We start from the raw sequence: 21,417 nt of genomic DNA on the forward strand, positions 1-21,417 counted from the left end.
AAACAAAATCTGGGAGTTTGAAACCACTCTGGTTCTCTAAAAGAATGCCTAGCAGAGTATGAAAATCTAAGTACTCAAATAAAATCTCTGCATATATATATTTGTGAAAGAAATAACACCAAGGTCCTTCACTTCCAAATAAAATTCTTGAGAGGTCAAACAAATAGGATTTTGATGAAGCAGCTTACTGCGGGTAGAACACTTTCACTCCTAAGTGTAGCAACTCAGTACTTTAAGCTTTACTTGATGTTCATATATGTAATCTGCAGAACATGAGTACTCTAGGCTGTAGTACTGCCTCCATGCATGCCAGGTGTTTTGGAAAGCCAATATTCTTCCATGTCTTTCATTAAAATTGTGTGTTGGTGTGTTGATTCAAGTCCTTAGTTCAGCCTTTTTGGGGTTTTGTTTGGGGCCCAAGGCCAGACCACGTGTTTTGAGCATACTGACTTGCCTTAATCTAGTGCCTTTAATTGTGGCATTTACTTAGCTAGGTGGGCTGCTTTGTGTCTTGCTACACCCTCCTTCCAGTTGGATGTGGGAAAATGGGTGCTGGGACTGCGAGTTAATATTCCTCCTAGAGCCTAGGGTAAAACTTGTTGCAGGATTGGGTTGTGTATGTATGTATGTGTGTGTGTGTATGTATGCGCCAAGAATTGAATTTATCTTAGAATCTACCTTAGCCTTCTCATACAACTACATGTATGCATCAATGCACTCTCATGTGTTTTAATTCTAAAGGGATTACTGCTGTTGCTATAGTAATGGCCGAAACACTGTTAATGTCACAGACTAGCTCAGCTTGTGGAAAGAAATAATATTTTCATACTGGTTCCCATCAAGAAGAGGTGTTGCCTCACCTCAACTGGCAAAGTAAGTGCTGGTTAAAAAACCCCTAATTGCCTAGAGGTTATGGCATGGCAGTTATAATCCAAAGGGAAATACACTGTCAGCATTTTTTTGCTCTTGGCTGCTACATCTTGTAGTTTTGGTTATTTTTTTACAAAATAGTATCTCTGACAAGTTGCTTCAAATATGTATGTCTGTGGTTTGCTTTTCTTATTTATTAATTTTTTTGCCAGCTTCTAACTCAGTGCAGCAGTAAGAAATTTCAGTCTTTTGCTCTTGAAAAGTGTTCCTCAAATATAGTGATTCTGACTCTCACAAAAAATATTTCGCAAGGTGTTTTTGTGGGTAGAGTCACATACAGTTTGTACTGCTCAGAGCACTCACTGTTCTAATACGTAGTTTATGAAACAGTACTTATGGAACTAGGCGGGAGTTGGTTTCTGCCCTGCTTACTTGCCCTAGCTTGATCGGGGAACCTGCTAATTGTTTAATGAGTGTTATTTACAGCTTTGCTGTTTGTTTGAGTCTAAGACAGAGTAACCCAACTGTAGCTGTTTCAAGAACTGCTAGGGCAATTTCCTAGGCTTCTTTTACAGAGAGCCTATTCTCAAGGATTATTTTCTAGTCCTCAGTAAAATTGTATCAGTACCAAGTGTTTATACTGAGGTGGATTTTATTCTTCTATATTACCTAATCATAAGGGGCAGAATAGGACTCTTCATCCTTGTAAGATCTGAATTTAATTGCTTAAGCTCAAAACAATAAAAAAAGAAAGATATTCTTTTTCCAAATTGTCCCATGAATTCTTATAATGAGATAAATTCACAGTGAATAGCTATACTGTGAAAGGCTACACTAGAAGAGTTATCAAATGTCCGAACACTGTTAACACACAGAAGCATGCAAGTTATGGCTGTGAAAATGGGAAACACGTAGGCTTTTCCTGTGCGGGAATTCTATCCAGCTATACCTGACAGAGAAGATCAGACTCTCAAGGTCTTGCCTCTTCTGTCAGATCACAGCAAAATCTTTCAACACATCCACTGGAATGTTCCCTGAATATTCTTTGAAGGATTAGTAATCAACTCATAATCTTCCTAATTCTTTCTGCAAGACACCTACAGTCAAATGAATAGAAACTAGAGCTGGCTGAGAACTGCTGCAGGCTTCTCAGAGGATTAAGACCTATTATTCTTGTTCATATTCCTTCAGAAGTGATAGGTTTGGTTTTGTTTTTACAAATGGAAAACCGTGAGAGGAATTTGCAAAGATTTTCTTTAATGCTTACATTTCAAGTGAGAAGGGGAGGAATTTTTAAACTAGATTAAAGCAAATTGGGGTGTGGTTTTGAGATGTCCTTTTTGACTGTTTGACTACTATTACATTATTAAATGACTTTAGTAAAAGCAAGCACTGTGGAAGCTTCTAAAAGAGCAAGCAAAACTCACTAATGGCTCTGCCATTCCCAGGGCTTGTATTCAGACTTCAGTAATAATTTTCATGCCTTAGCTACCTCGATCAGACATGATTTGATGCAGTCATCTCCTCCACAATTATTTTAGTACACATCTTTGTTCTGACTGGAGAAAGACCATTGATATTACCCTCAATGTACCCAAGAGTATAAGTGAAGTAAAGGACTTGGTGGTGAAGAGAGAATACAATAATATAAATGAAACCTATCAAGAGCTAATTTTGACAAAATGGTGATGAACTAGTCCTTGATCTTGAGCTTGCTGAGTACCTTAACTCATGCAGCTATGTCTCCCACACACAGAGTAACCACGCATGACTTAAAACTCTGCTTATTAATGGGATTTCCCCAACCTAACTTTAGAAGTGTTGGTGCTATAGTACATTAACAGTTTCTACAAGAACTTAAGTGATCATGTTCATGCTACGTTTTTATTCTCTGTTGCTAGTGCATAACTGCTTAGATGGGTGGCTTCTACTGAATGGCAAAACTAGTTCTCATCCAGACCTTACGTATTAATTGTTACCCTACACATATAATACATATCCCACAGTATTCTGCTAAATAATAATAATGGTTAAAAACTGGGTATGAAATTGAGGTAGTATGCTGCTTTAAGCTAAAGGATACCTCAAAGGGATTGCCTTTGAGGTGAAAAAACAGAAATGGAATCATGTCTTCAAAAGAGAATGATAACTTGCAGAATAATTCTTGTGAACAGCATAAAAAAGGTTTCAGGTGGAGCTGATGTAGGCAGACATGACTGTACTGTGAGTCAAATACAAAGCATGTATAAGCCTGTCTTCTGCTTTTGCATGACTGGTATATTTCATGTGCTTCAGTTCAATCCTGGAAAATATTAATATCACTGGAGTATCTTCCAACAAGTTGCCAGTAAAGAAACTCATTCAAGTGCAATATGAGAATGGGAGAACAGTGTGTCTGTGGTACCCTGAATTTTGCAGGAAAGATGAGCATATTTATGCAAGGTTCCCCTTTTTACTTTGCTGAGCTGGGTAAAAATAGCATATACAGCAGAGCAGTCTATCTAAGATTAGTAGGGACACTTCAGTTGTCAGCATTGAAAACCTATACTTCTGCCTGTTCTTAGACTTAAGGACCTATCTAGACTATATTCCCAAATCTTGCAAAAAGCTCTTAAGACTGTATCTTCCTCCTGGTTAGCTGAATCTGTTCAATTCTCTTTCTCTGGTAATCTCTCTCTGGTTCTAATGGAAGCCAGACTATCAAAACTACATATATATATTTTAACAAGGGCTGTGACAGAGAACTAACCAGTAGGAAGTGGGCATCATGCTACCTGCCTTTTAGTTGGCATTGACCTCAGCTGACAGAATACAGGAAAATGGAAATTGATAGATTTTGAGCAAAGAGCATTATGATACTGTGAACTAAAGACAGGACAAGGCGAGGTGGGGGGACTCTAAGAGTTCTCAGAGAGCTATTTTGTGGACTTTATTTGCAAGCGAAAGCCGGCATGGTGATGAAGCCGTTCTTCCCCAGAGCCTGGCCACTGGGAGCTGAAGTGCAAGTTTCTCCCGGACATCAGATACTGAATACCTGTAGGTCACTGACAGCATCGGAGAGGCAGGGTCTGCACGCAGGCCCTTCCGCACACCCGCACAGCCCGCGCTGCCCTTCCCTGGAGCAGCTGGCCAGACGGCGCGGCAGATCCCGGCCGAGGCTCCTGGCGCCCGGCACAGATCGCCAGTCCGCCACCGCTGTTTCAGGTGTGCTGAACCGGCCCGGGCTGCCGCTCAGGTAACCCGGGCACTGGAAAGGACACCGCGGGAACGACTGCGGGAAGCTTTGCGGCACCTCGGTCAGTGAAGCCACTCACGGTGGCGCGAACCCCAGCGTGGCTGGAGGTGGGGCTGCAGGACGGGGGAAGGACGGGGGCTTAGGCATGAGTTTGGGACGACGCTCCGCTTGCTCCGACCCGTCCAGCTGCACTCTCCGACCACTCCCACGTCCAGCGGCCCCGGGACGTCCCATGCCGCCCCAGCCGAGAGGCAGCACGGGCGGTGCGGCGGGAGCGGACGCCGAGGGCCAGCGGGGCGCGACCGGCTGGGGCGGGTGCTGTCATGCAAACGAGGGGGCGCGGCCGCCGGAGCGGCGGGGCGGCCGGGGCGGGAGGAGGCGGCGAGCACGGCCCGGACGGACCGGGCGGGAGTAGTAGGGCCGGGCCAGACCGGGCCGGATCGAGCGGGGACGGCCGGGAAGGGCGTGGGGTGGTGCCGCCACTGGGCTGTGAGCAGCGGACGGCGCGCGGCGGCTGTAGAGATCTCTCGCGGCGGGCAGCGGAGACGGAACATGGCGAGCGTAGGAAACGGCACGGAGGAGAGCAGCGGCAGCGGCGGCGGCGGCGGCGGCGAGGAGGTAAACGGAGGGCGACTGCCGAGGGGCTCCGGGCGTGAGGGCAGCGAGCGGCCGTCCCCGCCGCCGCCGCGCCGGCGGGGAAGATGCGGGCAGGGGCTCCTCTGCACCGGCCGTCCCGGTCGCCCTCCTCCTCCGCGGTGGGGGCTGATGGGCGGGCGGCCGGAGAGGATAGGGGCAGGCCTGACCGCCGGTCTAGAGGCGAGTCCGTCGCCTGGAGTTCGGGAGAGTTGTCCTGGCAGCGGGGCCGCAAGCGGCCCCTTCCCGCATCCCCCTAATTTGTTTTTTTTTTTCTTTTTCAAGTCTTCTTTTTTGTTTTTTTCCTTTTTTTTTTAAATTTTTTTTTATTATTTTTTTCTTTAACCCCAGCTCCTGCGCTGCTCCGTGCGAGAGTGCCGCGCCGCCGCTCCGGTGTGCGTCCCTCCCGGCGGGCGGAGGCGAGGGACAGGTGTGCGGGCAGCGGCGACCCACGGCTCTGCACATTAGCCAGGCCTCGCTGTCCGGGTGTCTGAGAGGGCCCCGTGTGCGCGGGGTCTTGCATGGGCACCTTCTCTGCCTGGGAAATGCAGTTGGTCAGAGCTGTAGTTTATGTAAGATGCGTTTTTAATTTCACCGTTGTTTTATTAAAGGTCCTTCAAACAGCCCAGGCAGAAATCCTTTCAAACGATCGCTTGAAGATTTTCCTTGTTACACTGTCAGTGTAGGAGAACACGGTAGTAGGATTCCTTGACAACACCACTCGGAAACTGGTGATTAGAAAGTATTGTCCTAGATGAGCTTTTGAGAATGGTACTGCCAAACTGAGATAGTTTTAACTGGAGCGTGCTTTTAAACACAGATACACGCAGTCCTGGCAGGCGCGTGTGGTAATATAGACTTGATTTTTGACTGCACAGTCTGGAATGAATTATGTGTGCATCCAGCAGCTTCTTCAGGAAGATTGGCAAGGCAAATCTGCCAAAATTTTGCTGAAGACACTTTATGAATGAGTACTTAATAGGTTGGGGATTTTTTCAGTGCCCAGTGTTTGAGGTGTGGCAGTATTTTGTAGGATGTGGCAAGTGACTATTGTCTACATAGGACTTGCTATGCTGTGTAGTTCAGTGGAATTAGCTTGTTCTTGATTAGGGAATGGCAATATATGTTAGCCTGTATTTCAGAGTGTGCTGTGAAAGTTTCTACTTCCTAAGGTTATATGTGGCAGCAGTGAAGAGGATGTGAAATCCTTGAATTTCATTGTATACCAAAGTGAATCACTACAAAATGATAAAGTAATCTCTGCGAAGCTGAGATTTTTTTCCAGAGGAGGGAGAAAAAAGTTATTAACTAGTTCTTGCAGCTCTCTCAGTAAGCAAATAGTTGGAATTCTGTTGAAACAGGTATTCAGCAACTTTGTTGTAGCCCAGCTGTTCTGTATGAACAGTAGGAAAGAATATACTTAATTGAGTTCGGTGTTAAATGCTAATGCTTTTTTGAGGAAAAGAAGCTGCCATGCAAAAAAATAAAGTGAAAAAGTAGGCATAAAAGCCCAGGAAAGAGGCATTATTTGAGCAATACCTTGCAAAAAGTGTAAAATTTTCTTAGTATAAACCTAAAAGACCTCATGCTCTTTGCATGTGCTTGATTTGCTTAGTGCTTGATTCTTTGGAGTCTGAAACAGACCTGTAGTGGTAATGCAGAAAGTACTTTGATTTTTCCTGGTAAGATTCCAGAGTTCAGGAGGAAAGGGCACATGGCTGTCTTGGGGATGGTCACTGCTTTTCTAATAGAAGTTGTCTAGACTACTGTAGACTGTCTTTGCCTACAGGTTCAGTGTAGTCTCTTTACTAATAAGCTTGTTGTGATTTTATGAACATAGTAATTGTTTTTAAGTGTCTTAGCATTTTTTTTGTGTTTGCAGTGGCTGTGATGCTGAGATACAGAGGTAGCAGAACACCTATAAGCCTTTTTATTATGAGCTACCTGCATTTAAATAGTATTGTTTACATAGAACATGGCAGATGGGAGCTCTGCTTCCTGATTTAAGTGTGCATGCTTAGTACTATATGAACATAGCTTTTAGCATAGAATTTTGCTTTGCAGGGACTTGTGAATGCTTCTTCGCCCCTGAAGCTTTGAAGAGGAGTATGTTAAACTAAACCTTGAAGTTGTTTCCTGCTTAACAGGATATAGACCAGCAAGAACCCTTCTTCTAAAGTCCAAGCGTAAGGTACCAGGTAGCTGCCCCCTTCTGTAGTCTGTCCCTGAATGAAATTTGTGCTTTTCCTGATGCTTCTGGCAGCTCAAGGAGTGCCAGATACCATGGGGTTTTTGTTTGTTTGGGTTTTTGTTTTTCTTTTTGTTTGTTTGTTTGGGGTTTTTTGACAATTTTGTCTGGTTTTTTTTTACCTGATTTAAGTCTCATTGGCTGCAGCTGTGGCTTTCCAGTGGAAACAGCAAGAAAATGGCATGAAGTATAAATAAATCCTTGATTTTTTTTTAACTAACATAAGTGTATTAGTCCGTTGTTTTTTTTTTTTTTTTTATTTAAAGGAAAAGAAACCCACCAAGAGGAACTAGAGACCTAAGACTAAGAGGCTGTATAAATGAGCTAGTGTTATGGGTATGCCATCTGGGAAAACAAATGGCTGTTAAACTCAGGATTTTCCTGAGTGCAGTGTTGCTTCTGTGGTGTTTAAGTGTGTTTGTGGTCATTCTCTGCTAGGAAGCAGTTTCCTGATTACTATATGATCAAAGTGTTCACCTGTGGTGTGGCCAGTTGTGAACTCAAACCTGATATACCATCAACACTTAAACCGCTATATGACACTGAATTCACCACCTAAAAGAATTCACACTGGTATTCCTTTGGAATGGATTGGAAATCTAGGACAGATACACTTAAGGACATTGTAGCATTCCCAGCCACTGGAGAGTCTTCAAGCAAAACTTTAATTCTTCTCCCCATCCACCCTTTTCCCATCCCCCCTCACTGTCTGAAGATTACTTAAAATAGCGGGCCAGATCTGCTTCCCATTAAGTTCACTCTTTGCTGCCCTGGTTTTTCAAAGTCCTAAAGCCAGCTTAATTGGTTACTTGGGGATTCCCTATCAATTAAAAAAAAAATAACCTACAAACCCAGTCAGGGTCCTTGTGTATCTGACGGTTGTGGCTAGACAGAAAGATTTATGATTAAGAAGCATCTAGATGCTAAAAGAATTCCTTACTTGGCTGAAGGGAGCCAGACTAAGGATTATTTACAGATCTGAAGGTGTTTTGGTGCCCTTGCTGTGGTAAACTCTACTTTTGTCCTGACTTTTTCTGGGATAGAGTCAATTGGTGCTATGCTGTGTTTTGGATTTAGTATGAGCATCCTTTGAACAACAGTGATTTCTAGTTGTTGCTAAGTAGTGCTTACCCTAAACCAAGAACTTTCAATGTCTTATGCGCTGCCAGCAACCAGGTGCACAAGAAGCTGTGAGGGAGCATGGCTAGGATGAGTGGCCTGTATATTCCATGATCTTGAACATCATGCCTAATATATAAACTGTGGGGAGCTGGCTGGGAGGGGCCAATCACTGCTTGGGGACAGTCTGGGTATCAGTCAGGAGGCAGGGAGAAATTGTATTGTGGATTGGTTCTTTCTCTTGGGTTTTTTCTTTTCTCTTTCTCCCTTTCTATACTGTTGTTATTGTTATTAATTCTACTTTATTTCAATTATTAAACTGTCTTTATCTCAGCCCATGGATTTTATCTTTTCCACTCAATCTTATTCCCATCTCACTGGCAAGAGAGGAGAGCAAATGAGTGACTGTGTGATACTTGGTTGATGACTGGTGTTAAACCTTTTTCTCGTGTCAAATAGAAAGTATGATGAGTTCAGGTAATAATAAATCTGACTATAACACGTTAGAACAAATTTTTAAAAGCATTTGTTGTATTAGTGAAATGGGAGGAATACAGAGATGCTGCTCCCCATTGTAAGGATAAAATTTGTGTGTTCAAAGCTCAGCTGGAGTTGAAGATGGCCAGGACTGTCTGAACAATAAAAAAAAAGGTTTTGTTATTTGATATGTCAGTAGCAAAAGGCAGTGCAGAAATAATGTTAGCCCATTACAGGATGAGGACGATCACTTCACAAACAGAGACATAGACAAGGCAGAGATGTTTAATGCTTTCTTTGCCTCTCTTGTCAACACTGAAAATGGGCTAAGCATGTCCCAGCACCCTGAGCTGGAGGACCATGGCTATGAGAATGAAAACTAGCTGAATCCCCAGAAGTCTGTGAGGCCTGATGGGATTCAGCCACAAATACTCAAAAGAGCTGGCTGATGTCATTCATCACAAGATCTCTTTCAATGACTTTTGAATGGTCTTGGGAATCTGGAGAATCTGTTCATCACTATAAAGCAGACTGTAATGGTAATTTTATACCTTGGGGTCCCTCAAAAAGAATCCCAACACCTCTTCTGATGCCACAGCTTGGTACAGGAGTAACACTGAAACAATTAGACCAATTAGGGTGTTGGCTGAGTAAGGAGTTCAATGCTACCTCCCTTGCATTAAGTGATATGTTAACAGATATCAAAGGTACCAGTCAATTGCAATTGTGGCTAACATTTTTCCAAGAGAAGGGACTACGAAGGTGATCCTGGAAACTACAGGCCTCTCAGTCTCACTTCAGTGACCAGTAGAAGTGTGGAGAAGATTATTCTGGGAATTACTGAAAAACATCCAAAGGACAATGCAGGTATCAGTCAGAGCCAGTATGGCTTCATGAAGGGAAAGTCCTACTCAGTACCATCAGAGGAAGAGAAGATCTTTAAATATGTCAAGAAGGTGACAGTCTCTAACTCCATTGATGGGCATTGCAGCTGGAGCAACCCTTACAGGTATCAGCCCCTCATATAAACAAGAAGAAATGGACACAGAAGTCAGCTCATAGTAAAGTAGGGTGAAGCAGGGCTATCGCAAGAGCAGGAAGAAAAGACAGAAAAGAGACAACAATTCAATACCTTATATGTGAGTGAACTGTGGAATATATAAAGAGACTTCACCCATCCTCCAGATGAGCACTTTGTTACCTGCCTGCTTTGGTGCTGCAATAACAGGGCTAGTAGCCTGGAATTTTAGAGTAGGGAAGCAGCTGGGATTTTTTTCTACAGAAGGGGGCATTAACAAGGGAGTTAAGAAAAGGATGCAAGTCATCAGCCTCTGGAGGCGACTCCTGTTGAGTCTGAAAGAGAGGTAGCCCTTCAAGGGAGATGTTATATGCCACCCAGACTAGTGGACCGCCATGTCCAGTACCTGAGGGAATCAACCATGCTAGAGATGATTTATTATGACCAAAACAATGTGCAGTTACTCACATATCCAGGTGAAATCCAGTGTGCATGACCGATAGGGGTAGTAATATGAGTGGAGTGCACCATGCACCATTGTTGTGTGCCAGTTTATTGGTGGTAATGAGACAAAGCTGGGTAGCTGGTGAGACAAAGAGGCAGTGATGGTGGGTAAGGTGGCTTGCCAGCTCTGGCAATACTGAGTCACTATGGACTTTGCTGTGGAAAAACTGATTGAGAAATGGGAAAAACTGTTCCAGGAGTTCCAGCAACAAAAAAAATAAGATAGATCCTACTCCCCACCTGTACTGGCCAGTATTTCTGCTGTTAAGAGTAAGTGTTCTTCTGCTCAAGAGAGAGGATGTAGAGGGTAGACACAGTGGGTTGCTGTGTGTTTTTATCTGAGGGATCACAGAGTAGATGTGAGAAAGTGGGATAGAAAACCTATCTTCAACCCTAGAGGCATTGGTACCTGAGTTGTAGGGAAAAAAATCCCAAAAGGTTTTTTTACCAGGAAAGTTGTTCCTCCAGTCTCCAGTGGGCAGTTTACCAGAGTGGAAGGTCTTATCTTACTCCTAATTTTTGGGAAAGAAATTCTAATCTCATTTTCTTTATATGAAGTAAGTGGACAGTCGAGTGACTAGGAGTGGAGGGGCCATGCTCCAGCCAGGTGGAGGAGAGGGGCAACCATGTTTATTAGACTCTGTGGATCTGATGACCTAGCATGTCAGACCTATGGGTGTGTAAGGCTCTAGCAAACACCAGTGCAGACTCAAGCTATAAAGAACTCATTTGTACTTTTGGAGTGACAAGGGCATCCCAGTAGCTGACTGTTGGAGGCTGAAGTGAACTTGACTGGGAATGAGTGGCAAAAGCACCTTACTGTGATGGCCCCAGAGGCCCTATGCATCCTTGGCACAGGCTATCTCAGGAGAGTACATTTCAAGGGCTTAAAAGGTACCAGTGGGCTTTTGTTGTCTCTGCCTAGGACCAGCAGAGACACCATGATTCTCACCCGGAAGCTGATCAGTCGACTCCAGAGCCAAGGAGTGATCAGCAGGACCCACTTACCCTCTGATAGCACCATATAAGCAGTCAAGTCTAAGGCAGAGTGGAATCTGACAGTAGACTCTTGTGGCCTGATTGAAGTCATGCCACCTCTAAGTGCTGCTGTACTGGACATGTTGGGACTTCAATGACAGCTGGAGTCAAAGGCAGCCAAGTGGTGCCACAACTGATATTGTTAGTGCATTTTTCTCAATCCCTTTGGCAGCAGAGTGTAGGCCACAGTTCACTTTTGCTTGGAGAGGTGTCAAGTACACCTGAAACTGACTGCCTCAAGGTTCAAACACAGCCCTGCTGGGAGTTGGGGGGGGGGGTGGGAGGGATGGGGTGGGGAACGAGAGGTGTGATGGGGTGAGAGAGCATCTGCGTGGTATTTAGTTGCTGGCTTAGTTGTAGGTACAAGCCATGACAGGCTTGTGTTAAGGACAGCTTGGCCAATTCAGCTTATCTGTGCCTCATCTCTAAACTAAGCTATTAAGGAAAATTTAGGTAATGAAGGTCTTATGATGCATGTTGTACTCTCTTGAACTGCCCAAGCAGGGATAAACACTGTATAGGCTGGCTTTACCAGCCTGGACAGTTTATCTTCAGAGCTAATTTCAAATGAAACCAGCATCGTCTTTAATTCAAAAGCCGGTTAGTACTTGGTTTAAGTACTCAAGAATTTCATCCACTGCTGCAGCAGCTGCTGCACTTATGATGAAAGAACCTCCTAGTGGTATGCTTCTTTACATCAGTAGCTTAATATAATAATGCACTTTAGATTAAATTATAGAATGTGCCACACTGGCTATTCTCTTGCTCCTGTTTATGCTGAGGATTCTTCTGCAGTCTCAGTGGTAAGAGATGGTAGTAGCTGCATTTCCACAGAGACTTTGAGAAACTGGAAGCAAGCTATTGTGGTGCCTTTTTCACCTTAAAAACTAGAATGTGTTGGAAATATGGAATTGGGAAGCATAGTGGGGGTGCTTTCTCTTGAAGGATAATTCTTTTTTTAAACATTCTCACCTGACTTGTATGGTTTTGTTTCCTTGAGAAAAACACTTTAGTCAGCTGAAGAATGTAAAATTTGTACTCCTCTTGTCTGCTTTTTCCAAAGTGTTGTGCTTTGGCACATGGCTCATCTGTTTTTCCTGGTTCTGTGTTGGTCTTTCCTAGTGTCAGAGCACATCTGCATCTAAGATAAGGACCATTCTATTTCAGAAGCACAAATGGAAAACTAAACATGACTACTAGTTTCTTTTTTATTAAACAAAATTAGGTCGCTGTCTGTCCTTCCAAGTTTCTGAAGTTCTTAAGTTCAAACAAAACTTAGCTTTACTTATAGGTGTACCTGTTGAGAGATCTGTGTTTCCTTGTGACTACTATTCAAAATAAGGACATGTACTTCAATTTTATATTACCTATGTTGTTCTGAGATGGCTTACTTTTATTTTTAGCGTTTTTCCATTTCTTACTTGCTTCCTAGAGTCACACATTTGCGTTCCTTGGTTGATTGAGGCCAAATTTGAAAGCTGATTAGGTAAGAAACCCCATGTCTTTATTGATTTATTGTAGGGAAAAAGGAATATGCAGTATTCCAATTAAATTTTCTTACTTAATATTAACCTGTGAGCTGTTTCTCCTCAGAGCAAGAGATAAAAGGTACAGAAGATAGGAGAAAAGGTGGGATCACTGTAGAAAGCACCATGTGCCTCCTAGGCAGGCAGAGCTGATGTAAACTGGGAAAGCTATGTACCTTCCCTTTTAAAAGGGAAGTAAATTTTGCTTTTACTTCTTTTCTGAGGTTTGATTTGGTTTTTGGGTTGTTTTTGTTTGTTTGAGGTTTTTTGGTTTTGTGTGTTTTTTTTTTTTTTTTTCCTTAGAGGAGAGGTGTGAGGTGGTGATACTTAAATGCTTACTTGTATATGAATGGAAAACAGTATAATCAAAAGGAATAGTTAGCTTTTTCTTAAGGTTTTGGGTACTCTTTGTATATTGAACTGCTGCTGTTCTTGTGTGGGAAGTAGCATCCAATATCTTTTAATGTAACCTTTCCTTGGAGCAGTGGAAGTTACTGTCATTACAGCTCTAAATTGTATAATTGCCTTGGTAATTGTAGCTAAAAACTTGCCAGCCACTGTAGAATCACAGAATGTTGAAGGATTGAATTGACATGAAACATCATCTAGACCCAGCCCTCCCACCCAAGGCAGGGACACCTCCCACAAGACCAGGTTGCTCAAGGCCTTGTCCATCCTAGCCTTGAACACTGCCAGGGTTGAGCCATCCACAACTTAAGAAAGACAGTTCTGTTTCTTCCACAACCTAGATGGAAAGACAGTTATGTTTCATATGTAAGCTTAAAGGGGGATGGTTTTCTTCTTGTAGTTCCAGTCAATCCATGTGAGATTTATGACTTTGTGTAAACAGGTTTGGTTCTGCAAATGTTTGTTCTTCTTTTGCTGACATATTGGTTGGTGCCAGTATGTTTGGAAAAACCTTTAGACCAGATGAGCTCATTGAAACTGCCAGAAGTTGATGCCTTGGCTTGGATAAAGGTTCTTGCTGGGCCCCTCTCTTGGCAAAGTGGTTGTGTGTTGAAAGAGAAAAGGAACTTGGTTTCTTCTTGGCAGACCATACAGTACCTTCACAGCATGGACCAGGATGACTCAACACAGGAGTAGGTCATAGACATGTCTGATCTTGTGCCTCCTGTCTTAAGTAAATCTCTCATAGCTTGCCTGACCATAAGGACATATTTGGAACTTCCCTTGCTATTGCAACTAGTATGGCTTTCTTTTCCTGTGTGACACTGGCACAGGAGGTAGAGATAAGGTCACAGTTGTTGGTGACAGGTTGGCAGGAATACTGCCCAGCACACCATGTCCATCTAGTGGGCAGTAATTTCAACAAATGCTGTTTCTTCTGGATTAATAGAAACAGTATTATATTTGAGGGAACAGAAATGATAGATCACTGCTCTCATTTTGAAAAAGGAGCAAAACTGTGCAGCTAAAGACTCAAGAAGCAGTCTGAGAATTGGATACATGTTGCTGTTAGTATGTGTTCTGATTAGAGCCTGGACATGGCCAAGACCTGTGTGCCACAGTCAGGTATCTGCTTAAATAGTCAGAAATGGGAGAATTTGTGAGAGCTGAAAATTCCTTCTGCTTTTCTAAGCCCTCTCAGGTTAAAAAAAAAAAAGGTTTCTGCTAAGTCAATAGTAAGTAAATATGACAGACATGTGGACTTAGGCCCAAACACCAAGTGCTAATGTTTCTTATCAAGCAAGTAAAGATTTGCTTGTCATCTTATTCTGGAGTAAGGAAGTGTGATGCTGTTACCACATACTAAGGCAAGATAATTTAATATCTTAGTAGCAATGGTATTTTTTGTTGTGATGCAGTGAATGTATCATGCTTTTATTGCAGTACTCTTATGCATTCACTTTTCAATAAAGTGGTATATAAACTTTTGCAAGCCAGTGTTTGGATGTGCAGCACTCCTTTGATTTCTTGTCATCCCCAGAAGTCAACCTCACATGCACTTTTGTTCTCCAGAAATCCTCTTATTGGAGGGTCTGCGAGGACAGTCTGTCATCCAAACAGAGAGGAGGGTAGTGGAAAACCTGTTTCTGAAAATAATTGTGTGTCTGGCAATTCTTGGCAGCACTGGTTCTTCTAAAAAGTGTAGTGTTGGATAGGTGAGTAGGAATACTTGTCTGTAACTAGTAGTAGGCCAGAGGAAAGAAAAAATGTTTTGATTAATTTTAGTTGAGCGAAGTTGGATTATAGTGATGATAGAGTATATCACACTGACTTTTATTTTCACCAAGAAATAATGGACTAAGATGAAGATGTTTTATCTGGATTGTCTCCCTTAGGACTGTTGTTGTCAAATCCAGTGGGGCAGTTGGTAAAACTTAATGGCTTTGTGGCTCTGTCACTTTGGGTTCTGTTTTGTGGTTTTGGTGTTTGTTTGTGTTTTGGTTTGATGGTGGGGATTTTTGTTGTTGTTTTTGGTTTTTTTTCTGTTTTTTTTTTTTTTTTTTTTTTTTTTTTTTTTTTGTTTTTTTGTTTTTGTTTTTTTTTCCTTTTTCTGCCAACTTACTAAGTTTCCAGGGCTCAAGACTATTTAATATTTTTCTTTTTTTTTCCCCTCTCTTTAGTATGTATAGTAATTTATGGTTAAACAGCTACTCTAAGGTCCTGTGGCAAAACCTGAGCTTGCCCTGGAAATATGGTGGAGTGGTAGAACTACCAGTTGTGGATTTGGTAAATCCATCTCTTTTTAGGTATATATTATGGTTTAAGCCCAGCTGACAGCTCATGCAGCCGTTTGCTCACTCCCCCACCAGTGAGACTGGGGAAAGAATCAGAAGGGTAAAAGGTAGAGCACTCATGGGTTGAGATAAAGGCAGTTTAATAGGGAAAGCAAAAGCTGAGCTCAAAAGCAAAGCAAACCAAGGAGTTAATTCACTGCTTCCCATGGGCAGGCAGGTGTTCAGCCATTGCCAGGACAGCAGGGCTCCATCACAGGTGACAGGGACTTAGGAAGACAAATGCCACCACTCCATAGACTCCCCTGCTTTCTTCTTCTTCCTTTCCTTTACATACTGAGCAAGATGCCACATGGTCTGGAATATCCCTTTGGTAAGTTTGGGTTGCCTGCTCCTGCTGTGTCCCCTCCCAACCTCCCATGCACCCCAAACTGGAATACAAAAAGCAGAAAACAAAAAGCCTGTGGGTAAGCCCCTCTCAGCAATAACGGAACGATGTCTATAGTATCAGCTCTTGTGTTCAGCACAAATCCAAAACACAGCCCTATACTAGCCACTATGAAGAAAATGAACTCTACCCCAGCCAAAAACAGCAGAGTGAGGCATCTTACACAGATGTTCAAGGTTCTTCTAGCTCAGCTGGCTAGAAGGAGCTGAAGAAACATGTAAAAACTGAAGTTCATTTTCAACAAAACCCTCCCAACCTGATTTGGGGAATCTGTAATTTGTTACAAAAACAATTTAAAATAATGATGTTGAGAAAAGTAATATATAATATGGGATGTGAAACTTAAGTACTTTTGGACTTTTTTTATAAACTGTAGCATAACTGAATACTTCATGAAGTACAGCTTTTTTGCCTCTTCCCAGTAAGAAGAGTATTTTGAAAAGTAATTCTGTTAACTGCATTGAGGGAGAAGACTGGTGTTTGAGCCATTTTAGTCTAAATATTATATTAATATTAATAGATGATGAAGATGTTAATTATTATGTTTCTTTTCAAGAGAAGTGTGAAAAGCTTAGGAACTAAACTTTGGAGACAAAGCAGTCTGCCTAAATGTAAGTGTATGGTTTGGACCAGAGAAAGAATTTTAAGGTAAGACTTGGTGGCGTAAGCATATTGCTAAAGAATATTTAAATCTGTGCCATGTCCAGATGGAGAATCTTAGGCAGAAAAACATGTGCAGCTCTGAGAAATCCAGTTAAATACACCTGCCTATATAGTCCTACTTGACACTTGGTCTACTGAGCTTAAGAAAAGTTTTCTTAAAACCTTGGGAAAGAGACATTCAGTAGCAGCTCAGTGTCTGTTTTTTAATGTGATTTGGATTGAAGAGCCACACATGGTTATAGCTCTGGAAAATATGCGGTAGCTCATGGCCATTCACTTCTAGAAGATGGCATACTTGGTTCGATGCTTTGCCAAATTGCTCTGTCTTCTGCTAAATGTGAACTATGTAATTTCAAGTCATGCTGAGATATAAAGGGATGGCCGAAGCTGTATGGTTAAGCTTCAGAGTGAATATATTTCTCAGCAAGTGACACCAAAGGAGTCTTAAAATCCAAGTTAAAAAAAAAAAAAAAATGTTGGTTGTTTAAAAGTCCATTTGACTTTTTTTGAACGGTGGGATTTTTAGCTGCTGAGTTCATTAAGTTGTATTTGGACTGGAAGTGCAAACTAAATACAGGTTTCCCCAGCTTTGTTCTTTTTTGTGAACTGGAAACGGAAGTATAGGGTCATGTCAGTGTCACAAATCAGGTCCCATGTAGGAGGGTCTTCCTGGAAATCATGCTCTGTATTTATTCTCTTCTGCAGTTCAGAGTTCCACTGTGAAAGACTCCTCCTAACTGCTTTCTCAGTTAGTGCTTGTTGTGAATGTGTACACTGGAGCACTGAAAAAGTGCTTGTAATTTTAGATTGTAATGTGTGTGAGTGAAGAGGAGGGTGTTCAGGTCTGTAAGGGAAAAGTAGGCAAGAAGTTACTGGATAGACTATACAGCTGTGTGTTCATGGTGCCCTGCAATGGGGGTTTCATGCTGAATCAGCCAGGATTCATCATCTTACATGTGTGTCATCGTCATCACAGGTAGCTGTGCCAGGGCACAACTGAAGGAATTGTAATGAAAACAACATGGGGACAAAAACTAGAGATTGTATAGTAGAAGTGGCTTATGTGCTTTCTCTGAATAGTTTGAGTTGCACCATGGAGCACAGTTTGTGGTCCTGTGTTAGCTAGTTTCTCTCCAAAAAGCAGCTTGTCTTGGCCAGTGGGATTTGTACAGTTGCCTTGAATTCCTGTCAGTGTTTGTGTGTGTGTGTGTGTGTGTGTGTTCTTCTGTTGGACTAGAGAAAGGAAGTCACCTGACATTATTGAAAGAACTGACGTCCAGTGTGGTTACTATTTTGGCTTAGTTTGTTTTTAGTTTATAAACCCAGATAACATGTTGCTTTGTGTTGGAGTTTGTGGAAGACCTCTGGTGTTAGGAGGACAGGTGAAGTGCAAGAAGGGGAAGCTGAGGTTACATCTTGTGATGGCAACCAAGGACACAAGGCTTGCCTTCGCAGTTGTCTCTAAAACATGTTCCTCTTGTCCTTGACTGAAAGTTTTGTGTCTGATATGTTTTCTTTGTTTTAGATCTGGTCTTTGCTGAGATAAAGCAGTTTTATGCTGGGAAGGTAAAATCTATATCAGTTTTGTGGTAGATCATACCATAGCACTTGGTCTCTTCAGTTTATGTATGTGAGATCTGGAAGCTACTGACCTTAGATATTAATAGTTGCAGAATTTGTCCTAAGTGGTATCTTTCTAACATGAAAAAATACTCACCATTTCTTAAGTGTTTGTGTGGTCTGAAAAAGTAATTTAAAAATTCATGTGAACTTTCAAAAACTTTTGCAACAGCGTTCACAAATTGATAAAAACTTTCTAGTATATAATGACTGTGGGCTAAAATGAAAATGGATAAGGATACCAGCAATAGGTAGAGATCAGCTATGACATAAGTAGTTTCCTGGTAGCCTGGAAAAATTGTCTATCTGATACTTCCCTTTCTGTAATTTAAAAGAAGTTCTCTACACCTCATGTAACATTTTTGGCTTTTTCCTGTTCTGTGTCTCTGGGTGCTGGCAGAAGGAAGAACTGTGCAAGGGGAGGTTGAGTGCTTTGGATTGAACCATCGTGTGGTTGTGCAGGATTTCCTTTGGCAATGTATGAGTCATGAGAGCCAGAGACACTTGCTGCTGTGTGGGCTTGCTGTAGAGGAACCAGTGCTCTGATTGCTCATGAATACTCTGGAGTAGGAGGAGGAGGGAGTGTGTGTGTATGAACAGCTGCCTAGAGGCATTGACATACTGTAAACTTACATTTGTGGTAAAGTGACCCTTTGGGTAGAAGGAGTTACAAATTTGGTAACAACTGTGCATTGTCCTTGTTATTACATGCCAGCTAGACTTTTCAAAAGCTATAAATTCCCCATGATGTCAGTAAGCTGTAATGGGGAGTGTGCATCCTAGGGGCTGGAACTACAACTGTCTGTCAAATGTTACAACTTTGACTGGGAAACACATGCTGCTTTCAGTGCACCTGTGCAGTCCATTTAGTAGGTCTCTATTCTGGATCCTGCAGCTGTCCTGCAATACATGAAGAAATACCATGCTCGGCTTGGGGGTAGACTGGATGAAGAATTGACATTGGGGGAGTCACGACAGAAGAAGGAAAGCTGTAGACTTACATGGACACTTGGCACATTACCAAAATTTAGGGGGGCATTAATAGGCTAACTAGTACTTTATGTTAATGAATTTTTTTTATTATTTGTAAGGTTTTCCTGTTTTACTTTAGGGTTTCCTGTTTTTTCTTGTAAGAATTATTGCAACTTCAAATGAGAATGTGTTATTTTTCTGTTTGCCTGTAAGCAGCCCAGGAAGAACTAACACTTTAGCTTACTGGGTGGTTAAGTCAAGATCTGATTCTGCTTAGTGTAATTTAATGTGACGTTTGGTCTGAATGTGACACTGTATTTCTGTGTTAGGTGTTTGTCTGGCTTTTTTTCTGGTGGAAAGAACAAACTCCTTAGAATGCACGTATAAAGCAGTTAATAATTAGTTAATTTTATACTGGTAATGAAGTTAAATTGCCACAACCTTGAGACAATGCTTTTCTGTTAATGAAAATATATAAAGTAGTTTTCAGAAGAGATGGAAGCTGATCTTGCACAGAGAGAACAAGCTGTGCTCTAAACAAAGTCACTGCTTTCATCTTGTATTACAGCCACTTTTAACTACAGATAATGTTGATTTCTAAAGGTCTCTTCTGTTACTGCAATTAGTACCGCTAGTGGATCAGAAAATATAGAGACTTTGAAGTTCTGAAGTAAGAATAACTTTATCAAAAATAGGATTATTGGAATTACCATTACTGCAGCAAGATCTTCTTTTAAAGGAAATGAACCAGTTAAGAAAAATAACTTAAATTGCTTTTCACCATAAAATAGAACCTTGTGATGCTAAATATGCAGCAACTGCTGTTGCAACTCGCATTCTTTACAAATGAGTGATCAGCTGTATAGTCAAGCAGATACTTAACCTGAGGAAGACAGGAGAAGGTTAAAACCTAAGATACTAATTTTAATGCCCCTTTCATCCTCTTTTATTAGTTATATGCAAAGCTAGGCTTTATTAGTTATAGGGATATTGTTTTTAATATGAGGTATACCTGTTCTGTTCCCTAGCTTGGGGTCATCTCTGGAATGTATTAATATTACCAGTGGCAAGGTAATGTGTCTTTAATAAGACTTAATATAGGATTGTTGATTACATTGTAGTTGATAAGCATTCTGGAACACTGCCAAAATATCCCTCTAGGGAAGCTGTAATTTGATTTTGTCTGCATAGTCTATATTAAGTGTATGGTGAACCATAATTAGGGTTTTTCCAGGTAGCTTTAGACATCTATTGGAATCAAGCATCTTTATATGAAATTGCTTAGTAAAGTCCAGGACAACACAATGTGCTCTTCCTCTAGCTATCTACTTTAGTGGGAGGTAGAGTCCATTGTTTCTGTTTCTTACATTGAGTCCAGACTGTCTCTTAATTGTAATTGCAGCTTAACTTTCATTATGTCTGTGTGTTTAATCCCTCCTGGTATGTATGAGTTATGTGTAAGTAAAAACTGTCAGGTTCTGCATCATTGGTCACATCACAAACACTGAAGTATGGGAATGAAGGTGGGAAGGTTAGATGAGACCACTAAATAGACCTGCCCTTGTGAGACAGGAAGCATGATATTCCACCTCCAAGAAGAGCTCCAATGTTTGTTCTGGTGTTTCTGGTGTTTGTTAAATGGATCTTCCAGTCATGTTTTTCTTTCCTCTCCACATAACTTTTATTTTATTTGGTAGGTTGTGCTGACTCAAGTGAGGGCAAAAATTATCTTGGTTTCTTATCTATTGATACTGTACCTCTTGAAGTGATAACATTTTGTTATCAGCAAACTGTCTAGTGATCCTTTGACTAAAATGAGCTGAAGTTTCTGTGAATGTTACCAAGTCATGGAAAGTTAAACTTGATGAGAGAGAGCCAGTTCTGAACTAGAATAGATGATAAGTCACTGGCTGCAAAATACTAACCTTGCCAGACTGGGAGAGACCAAGCTTTTTGGTTTGAGTTGCAGTGTGGCTAGTGGCTTTCAAGTTGCTTATGTCTTGACTGCCTATGTTAAGAGAGTAAACACTTGCTTTGTTTTCTGCTGCTCTACCTTCAGCTCAGACACTCTTTTCAGTTAATATCTGAAAGTACCCTCTGTTTGTGTCTCTAAAATTACATTGTGTTTACCTCTTTCATCAAATGAAAAATAATAACTGAATTGTCTTATTTGGAAGCCAACAGTTTAGTAAAAGTTTATTGCTCAGCTGTGTGACTGAAAGTAGGAAAATCTTTATTAGATTGGTCTTTCAGCAGTGGTATCTTATCAATGTTTGTGTCCAGTGTCCTGGAAAATACAGTTGTAACTAGTACTTACTGGTTAGGGTGTATTATTAGGATGAGAAAG

The 21,417-nt window shown here is 41.6% G+C and overlaps 1 protein-coding gene across 7 annotated transcripts in view; it reads left to right on the forward strand.

Moving 5' to 3' along the window:
• The first annotated feature begins 3,815 nt into the window (after positions 1-3,815).
• TTC39B (tetratricopeptide repeat domain 39B) overlaps positions 3,816-21,417 on the forward strand; it is a 77,134-nt gene continuing 59,532 nt past the window's right edge. The window contains exons 1-4 of one of the 7 annotated variants that reach the window (XM_054003238.1): positions 4,646-4,723; positions 5,090-5,310; positions 6,803-6,936; positions 16,372-16,463. Coding sequence is in view for 1 of the 7 variants with exons in the window: in XM_054003237.1 (XP_053859212.1) it covers positions 4,658-4,723 (66 nt within the window). In the remaining 6 variants the exon portion in view is untranslated. Of the gene's footprint in view, positions 4,724-5,089; positions 5,311-5,339; positions 5,470-6,802; positions 6,937-12,609; positions 12,629-16,371; positions 16,464-21,417 lie in introns of those variants that run through there. The other 6 variants (XM_054003240.1, XM_054003242.1, XM_054003239.1 and 3 more) reach the window with 6 other exon arrangements.

The sequence above is a fragment of the Vidua macroura genome, chromosome Z (genome assembly GCF_024509145.1).
Source record: "Vidua macroura isolate BioBank_ID:100142 chromosome Z, ASM2450914v1, whole genome shotgun sequence".
NCBI lineage: Eukaryota > Metazoa > Chordata > Aves > Passeriformes > Viduidae > Vidua > Vidua macroura.